Source organism: Otolemur garnettii, unplaced genomic scaffold (assembly GCF_000181295.1).
Source record: "Otolemur garnettii isolate 467f Iridium unplaced genomic scaffold, OtoGar3 scaffold00075, whole genome shotgun sequence".
NCBI lineage: Eukaryota > Metazoa > Chordata > Mammalia > Primates > Galagidae > Otolemur > Otolemur garnettii.
In genome coordinates this window covers 224,410-232,937 of record NW_003852470.1, presented here as the reverse complement: position 1 = coordinate 232,937, position 8,528 = coordinate 224,410, and the positions used below count along the sequence as shown (strand labels likewise).

The window sequence follows — 8,528 nt, the reverse complement described above, 5'->3', positions numbered from 1 at the left end:
AGCTCCCCCAGCACACCTTCTGCACTGGACGGGACCCCAGACATGAGGAGGTAACACCCTGAGCCCCAAACCCACCCCATAAACCTGGAGGGGTCCCTACCAAGCCTGGTCAGGACAGCATCTAGGAGGGAGGGGCCCTGATTATCTGGGGTCTGCCTCTGCACTCTGCCTGTAAGGGCAGCCCCTGTGGCCCCATGTGTGTGTGCACCTGTACATGCCTTGTCCCCTTGGGTTCCTGACCCAGTGGAGAATCTACCAGGGACCCTTGGGGAAAGGAGAAGAGGCACCAGACCCAAGGCCGGTTAGTCTGCAACACTCAAAAGAAAGGGGAACAGAGAAGATATGAGGTGGCTGGGTGCTGGCAGGGGCTGGGGGGAGGAGCCAGGGGACCTAGGGGTGTCACCCTGGATACACTTGGGCTCTGGCTGGACACTGGGATCAGAGGCTATTGCCCTCCTGTGGGGTCCCCCTCCTCTCTTCTCTGGGGCCTCCTTTTCACTCCCTTCTCCTCTGCGGGCCTCCTCCCCCCAGCTTCCCTTCACCCTCTCCTCTCTTGTAGAGTCCCCTTTCCTCTTCCCTCTCCTCTAAAGCAGGGCCCTTCACCGCTTCCTTCCTGGGGGTTCTCCTTGGGACCCCAACTTGAAGCAGAAACCATCTCTGTGGAAAGGTGGGCTCTGGGTACTTGGGGGCCTTGGGGACACTTTAATATCCACAGCTGTCTGTCAGTAGAGGGACCTCAGGCACCTCTGTCCACCCCAGGCTATGTGTCTCAGGGACAATCTCTCAGGGTGGCCTAGGGAAGCGTGGCAGTGGGGGTGGGCTCCAGAGGCCTGCCTCAACCTCCTGACCAGCGTCACAACCAGCCTCTGCCTGGGAGAGGCCAGGCTGCTGGACCTACCCACCCTGCCTTCTGACTTCCCTGCGTGCAAGGACACCCCTACCCTGAGGGCTGAGTCACCCACAGAAGGAGCAAAGGTCTTTTCTGGGATCCCCTCCTCTTTCTCTTCTCCTTTGGGAGCTGCAGGCTACAGAGAGAAACCTCCCCAGCAGGGCCCAGAGCACCCATGTGCACACACCACACACACACGTGCACAGAGCACACATTTACATAGTACATGTGTGCACACATCCCACACAACACACACATGCACACAGCACACATATACCCTACATGTGCACACAGCCCCCTCTTATCCTCCCTATCCCTTCCTTTAACCCCTATTCCCTCCTTTCGGGCTCACACTCACCCTGCCCCCTAGGCTCTTCCTGATCACCAGCCTGGTGGCTATGCTGCTGCAGGAGGCAAGCATGGCCCCAGCACCCCAGGTATGTGTGGCTCCTCCTACCTAGTCCCCACTCCCAGAGGTTACCCTCTGCCCTGGCCAGCAGGGAACACCGAACAAGGGCCCTATCCCTTCCAACCCCCACGTGGGTCTAGGAGAGATAAAGTGGGGTCATCCTTAGCTATGCCTGCCTGTGCACCAAGGGTCCTCAGGGTACAAGGTGGGGCCTCAGGATGAAGGGGGAGGTTGGCTTCAGTGGTACCAGGTGACCCCAGGTGGGGGAGGTGGGCCCAGCTGTATGTCTAGGGAGACATACAGCTGGGCCATTTGGGACAGACTGGCAGCCTCATGTCCTGGCCAGCAGTCCTGACATCTCAAGTGGCTCTGCCCTGTCTACAGTCCACAGCCCAGGTGCCCTACACCTTCACCCAGGTCTGTGTCTGGGCCACACCTGTGACTCTCTCTTAGGTCCCTGTCAAGTTCCAAGTCAGACTCAGGGCCCCTGAGCAGGACACAGAGAAGTAAGTCCCCAAGGTCCCCTTCTCTGTCCCCTGGGCTGTGCTCCCTCCCCTAGTGCCCTTCCTGAGGGTGGGCTGCACTGGGATGGAGAGTGGGACCTGTCAGCGGCTCTGGGAGGAGGCGGCTCGGTCCTGACAAGGACCCAGCAGCACATGGGGGGCCTCTAGGGTGGCCTCAGTCCTGGACCTGGGATTTTCCTTTCATCCCTCATGCTCAAGCGACTCTTCAGTGCAGGGTCCACCCTGGCCATGTGGCTCAGGGATGTGGGGGATGCCTGGCTAGATGTAGCTCTTGAGAGGGGCCTGGGCTTGTCCTGGGGCTGCTGGTGGAGGGGCAAGGTACTTCCTGCTGTGCCTGGGGCGGTGGGTGCCCTCCTAGGGCAGCCAGTTATGTCCACCTGCCCCATATGTGCGGCACACTGACCCTGCTGTGTTGGCAGGGCCTGGGGCACCCGTGTGCTGGCACTTCCAGAGAAGGGACTGCTGCCTATACTGAAGCTGAAGGTCTTGGCTGTCGAGAAGAAGCTGCCAGGTCAGGGCAGGCTATCCTTCAGTCCCCTACGGGTGACTTGAACAGATGGGCCCTTGGGAGGGTGTGGAGGAGAGGGTCTTTGGAGGGAAACTGAGGCTACACCTTTTTCTGCTTGTTGCTAGGCACCAAGGCCTGGGTGGAGCCTGAGGACATCCTGGGCCATGTCCGGAGTCCCCTGCAGGATCCTGAGCCAGATCATGACAGCTTGTATCACTCACTGACTGAGGACCAGGGAGGGACCAGGCCTTGGCTGAGGGCACTGCCATCTCACCAGGTGCTCCGGGGACCAGAGGAGGACCGAGACCACATCTACCACCCTGCAGAGGGGCCTGGAGGGCCCTGATTGCCCTCCTAGCCCTGTCCTGGGGCCCAGGCTGTCAGGACTCTGACCTCTGCCCAGAAAAATAAACACCTGTCAATAGCAGCAGAAGGCCAGGGTGCTTCTAATACCAGTGCCCTGGGGCCCAGCCTGGTCTGTATAGAAAAGGGAGCTCCAAGGCTGCACAAGGCCCAGCTGGGCCTCAGCTCCCAGAATGTTGTGCTCTCTCAGGCCCTTGGCTTGTATGTTGTGAGAGGTGAGGAAGCTGTTAGGAGTTGGACCCAAGAGTGCCACTGGAACTAGTGTAAACAGCAGAACAGCCTTCTTCGGATTCCCGAAAAAAGGGGACTGAGAGAGCAGGAAGAGGGAGGTGGCTGAGTTGATGGCTGCTCGCATGCCTAAGTACTCAGGTGTATAAGTAGTCATGTGCTTAGGTGGACAGGTGCCCAGGTGTTCAGATGGTCACATGCTGGGGTGGACAGGTGCCCAGGTGGCCATGTGCCCAAGTGCTCAGGTATTCAGTTGGCCATGTGCTTGGGTGGAAAAGTGGCCATGTGCTCAGGTGGACAGGTGCTCAGGTGCTTGGTTGCCCATCTGCTCAGGTGCACAGGTGAGTGGGGCAGGACTTGGGCACAGCATGTAGACTTTCCATTCTCCTTATTTCCTGGGCAGCCCTCCAGCTCTAGTGGGTGCCAGTCTCCCTGCACTACCTCGCTTGGCAGGTCCAACCACAGCACAGGTCCAGGCTGCTCCAGGTGGCACCATACTGTGCACACACTGGATATGTGCAGGTATGCCTAGGGCTTCTTCATGGCCACCTTGCCCCTGTGGTGAGAAGCAGCATCTGGTGCCAAACTTCTGGGCTGAGCCACACACCTTTACCAGCTCTGGTGGCCAAGACAGAATGGAGTGACAGAGAGGCTGCCTGGATCTGATGCAGGACCTGGGTTTGCCCGAGTGTCTTCTTGTGTTCCTCAACTCCTTGCAACCCCCAGCACGTGTCCAACTGTTTTGGGACATGCCGAGATTCCCTGTTTGAGGACCTGCATCAGGCCTCAATGCTGAGTCATTTCACCCAGGGCTAAGATGCAGCCACTCTACTCTGTCCCAGGCAGGGGCCCCATGGATCTCTGGGTTCCAGAGCCACTTCCCTGGGCAGGCCCAGTGGCATCTGTGGCCAGGGCCCCTGGGGGCCTTTCCTCCACCTCCCAAAGGGCCCAGTGAGTGTGAGGCCGAGTGAGCTGGGGGGCTTGGGGGTGTGCAAGGACACAGAGGGAAGTGACCGCCAGCTCAGCCCCTATGGCCTGAGACCTGACAGAGCCCATGGGGTAGGGAGTGGGGGGAGCTCTCTCACCAAAAAAGGAAGTTGGGGAGAGGGAAAGCAGAGCAGGCCTACAAACTCCCCAAACACTCACCTCAATCAGCTGGGAGTACCCAGGCCCTTGGACAGCACTCACCTTGGGTTGCCTTTCTTAGCTCTCAGGTGTCCAGGCGACACTGCTATGTGAGGTGTGACACCCTCAGAAGGCAAGACTGGAATCCACCTGCTGGGTTGTAGCCCCAGTTGCAGTGGCCCGTGGGAACCCTGGCATTTGTCCCTGGGGCTGCAGCCACTCTCTGGCTCAGGGGACACAGGTTCTCCAGCCCCCTGGCCAGCAGTGCACCTCAGCTCTCATTACCTTTGACCCTTGTAGTGCCCCATTCTACATCCCTCCTAAGAGGCAAGGGGCAGAGTGGGCTGAGGTTGTCTCAGGAGCCTGAACACTTGGTTAACCACAGAGCCCTCCTGGTGGACATGGGGCCTCCACCAAGGGCACTAGCCGAGGATTAGAAAGACACTGGGCACTGACCTTGTGCCCAACCTCCTGTGTCCTCAAGGCCAACTCAGGAACGAGTGGGTGGCTGCTTCTGACACAGGCCCCATCCATCTTCAGGCCCCTGTTCATCTTCAGGCCCCTGATCCCTGTCCATCCCTAGGCCTCTGCCCATCCCCAGGCCCCTGCCCATCTCTAGGCGCCTGTGCAGTACCAGGCCCCTGCCCATCCCCAGGCCCCTGTCCAACCCCAGGCCCCTGTCCAGCCCCAGGCCCCTGCCCAGCCCCAGGCCTCTGCCCAGCCCCAGGCCTCTGCCCAGCCCAGGACCCTGTCCACCTCCCAGGCTTTATTTTCCATGTGGATTTCCCATTGGAGGATTCATCAAAGGTGGGTTTGCTACGTTTTGGGGAACCAGTAGCCTCCCTTGAGCTTAGCACCAAAGAAGTGTGAGTAGAACAGGGACTTACTGAACACTGACCAGCTAATCCCCATGGGGAGAAAGGAGTTAAGTGTGGCCAGAGAACCTGTGCCCTCATCAGTGTCCACACTAAGCTCTCTCACAGGACTCCCAGAAAAAAGAAACCTTGGGTCAGTTCTAGGTGCTGGCTGCAGTAAAACGTCTGACTAGTCATGAGTGGGACCTGGAGAACAGCCCTTCCTGACCAAAGGCTACCTCTGACTTCCAGGGCAATATTTCCTGGGAGGGGACTGAGGTGGGGGCCGGGGGTAATGGGGGAGCTGGGGTATTGGATAGCCAGATTTATGCCTTCAGCCAATGCTGTGGACATGCCCAGTAGGAGGCAATGGATGAAAAAAAAAAATGGCTCAGCGCCTGTGGCTCAAGCGGCTAAGGCGCCAGCCACATACACCTAAGGTGGCAGGTTCGAATCCCCAGCCCAGGCCCGCCAAACAACAATGACGGCTGCAACCAAAAAATGGCCGGGCGTTGTGGCGGGCGCCTGTAGCCCCAGCTACTTGGGAGGCTGAGGCAGGAGACTCGCTTGAGCCCAGGAGTTGGAGGTTGCTATGAGCAGTGAAGCCATGGCACTCTACCCAGGGTGACAGCTTGAGGCTCTGTCTAAAAAAAAAAAGGAGGCAATGGATGGGAGTGGGGTTCACCTTGCATGTCCAGCAAGGAACAAGTGCCAGGATGCCTAGGGGCCCACTGTCCCCTCTCTCACCTCCAACCCTGCCCCTGCCCTTGAGGAAGTATTCTGACTTATGGCTGAAATCCAGCTGCCACCTCTTCCCAGGTCCTGAGATGGCCCCTCCTCAGAGTCCAGCATCTGATTATTTCTCTGCTAGACACTGGGCTGTGTGGCCAATGCTGTTGCCTTAGCCTTTATCCCTGCAGTGATGTGAATGCTCTGAGGCTTGGCAGCTCTTGGAAAATTCTGGAAATCAGTGTGTACGTGAAAGATGACAAGGCCACAGATGTTTCCAGGTTGAGTTGTTCTGCCTGGGCGCTGGTCCACCAGGAAGCCAAGTGGGCCACGTGGCCAGCACCCAGGCAGCAGAGCAAGCTGCCTGGGGCGGGTGGGGCACTGCATGGAGCCATCAGGGCAGTCTCTACTCCAGCCACGGGTGGAGGGTCATTGCTTGTGCCCCAGAGCTTCATCTCTTAGCACAAGATATGAGGGAGAGCCAGTCCTATAGACACAGACAGTACCAACACTGTCAACTTCAAAACCAAACCAACCCCCCCCAAACAGTAAGGAGGCCAGAGCTCAAGTTAACTGAGAGTGAGTGGAAGTCTCAATCTGGGGCTTAGGGTTCCCCAGCCACTGGGCAGTCAACATCCGACTGTCTCTCTGAAGTCACTGTCCCTGAGCTCCCCCAAGCCCTGGGCCAGTGTGAGGCTTGAAGACAAGATCCACTTGCCCAGGCCCAGGGGTGGACTGCCTTCCCTGCCAGCTCTCAGGCCAGAGCTGTGGACACAGACCCTAGTTGTGTGCTAAGTCCCAGCTTGGCTTCTAGGCAGAGCAAGTCACCAACAGGCTTCTGAAAACTGGCCTCATGGAACTCGGGTTCCATTGCTCAAAATCAAACAGATGCTGATGCAAGTACATGTGAAAAATTGAACTAATGAATATATTTTCCCAGTTTTAAGATCTCCTTTCTTGAGGGTGGATGGTTGGTCACCTGGCGTGAGCTTCACTTGTGCTTTAGCAGTGAGCATCTCTACCTCTGTCCAAGTGAAGGAAATCAGCCTTCCTGGTTCCCTATCCCAAGGGAGACCCCTGTTCAGCCCTGTGGGCCTGAATCAGGTGCCCTTTGCCCCGGTTCCTGTAAATAACATGAGTCAGTCCCAACCTTGAGGCTTGCCCAGAGGGCACCTCCTGAAACTTCTCTGCCCTCTGCCCAGTGAGCTCACAGAAGCCACCGTTCCCTTCTCTCACTTGAATGAATTGAATTGAGTGGACTCCTGACCACAGTGTGGTAGAGGGCAGAGTTGGCAGGCAGGACCAAGGTGCACATGTGCCAGCTTTGCTGTCTAAATGCAACCTGAGGTGCTCAGAGCTGGAGGTGCACAAAAGGCCACCTCATCTTTTTTTTTTTTTTGAGTCAGAGCCTCAAGCTATCCCCCTGGGTAGAGTGCCATGGCATTACAGCTCACAGCAACCTCCAACTCCTGGGCTCAAGCGAGTCTCCTGCCTCCGCCTCCCAAGTAGCTGGGACCACAGGCGCCCGCCACAACGCCCGGCTATTTTTTGGTTGCAGCCGTCATTGTTGTTTGGTGGGTCCGGGCTGGGGATTCGAACCCGCCACCTTAGGTGTACGTGGCTGGCGCCTTAGCCAGTTGAGCTATAGGCGCCGAGCCAGGCCACCTCATCTTAATGCAGATAGGCATTCAGTCTGGGTTCTCCGGGGTGGGGGCTCACACATTCCCAGCCTACCCCAGTCCAGAGCCATGACCACAGTCTAGATCAGGGGTCCTCAAACTTTTAAAACAGGGGGGCAGTTCACTGTTCCTCAGATCGTTGGAGGGCCGGACTACAGGCCCTGGGATGAGTCAGCTGCTAAGCAGGACAGGTAGCGGTGGCAAAAACACCTGGAGGGCCAGATAAATGTCCTAGGCAGGCTGCATGTGGCCCATGGGCCGTAGTTTGAAGACACCTGGTAGATGACCAGACCACACTGAGGCGTAGGGCCAGGTGGAAGAAACACCTGTAATTGGCATCTGACATGTGCACTGGGCCAAGGTAGGTTCCCCAGGGGGAGGGTTCCAAACCTTGGCTCCTGGATGGGCCAGGTTGTTTGCTGTGGTCTCCCTGCAGTGTGGTGACCTTGTTGTGACATGGCGACTCCCAAGTGCTGTCTGGACGTGAACACACCTCACTGTGGGGTCTGTTAGGCCTCAGCCCCTCCACTCAGGCAGGGCTCTGCTTTGGTGTGTGGCCAGTATCAGCTGAGTCCCTGGGGCTCATGGGGTGCAGGTAGGGACCACAGAGGAGCCTGCCTCCCCATTGCTGCTGCTCCTGTGCTCCCTGCTGGAGGCCCCGGCATCTGGAGGCTGGTGTTTCCCTCAAAGTGAGACATCAGCACAGTGCTCACCATGGAGTTCTCCATAGCGCTTCTGACAGAGGGAACAGGGATGCAGCCTAGTGCCTGTTACCATGGAAGTACATGATGACATATTCCAGTATGAACATCAGGTCATTCAGAAGACAGATGGCAGCAGTGTCGCTCATCAGTGAAAAGAGGGGAATCTGACATCCACCACCACCGCTGAAGGCTGTGTCCCAGCTGGGGCTGGTACTGCAGAGCACCACACAGCAGTTCTCAAACCACAAACACGCTCTCACAGGTCTGCATCTCAGCAGGTGCTATGCCAGACCTGAGTCCTGGTTCATAGAACTCCCTGGTTCAGCACCTTCTTATTGGATCCTCACATGGTGGGACCCTTTTTATTTTTCCTTTTTGAGACAGAGCCTCAAGCTGGCCCCCTGGGTACAGTGCCATGGCATCACAGCTCACAGCAACCTCCAACTCCTGGGCTGAAGTGAGTCTCCTGCCTCTGCCTCCCAAGTAGCTGGGATCACAGGCGCCCGCCACAACGCC

General features: G+C 57.7%; 1 protein-coding gene across 1 annotated transcript; it reads left to right on the top strand.

Moving 5' to 3' along the window:
- On the top strand, positions 1-2,757 carry PRAP1 (proline rich acidic protein 1). Its single transcript, XM_012807796.2, has 5 exons — positions 1-50; positions 1,260-1,326; positions 1,752-1,804; positions 2,242-2,333; positions 2,456-2,757. The coding sequence occupies exons 1-5, from the start codon at positions 43-45 to the stop codon at positions 2,674-2,676; spliced, it is 441 nt and encodes a 146-aa protein (XP_012663250.1). The 5' UTR covers positions 1-42; the 3' UTR covers positions 2,677-2,757.
- Positions 2,758-8,528: the final 5,771 nt, after the last annotated feature.

Bases quoted from the DNA above. Each gene is read 5' to 3' on its own strand.
- PRAP1 (XM_012807796.2), top strand. The intron at 1,805-2,241 runs GTAAGTCCCCAA...CTGTGTTGGCAG, and splicing joins CCTGAGCAGGACACAGAGAA to GGCCTGGGGCACCCGTGTGC. The intron at 2,334-2,455 runs GTCAGGGCAGGC...GCTTGTTGCTAG, and splicing joins TGTCGAGAAGAAGCTGCCAG to GCACCAAGGCCTGGGTGGAG.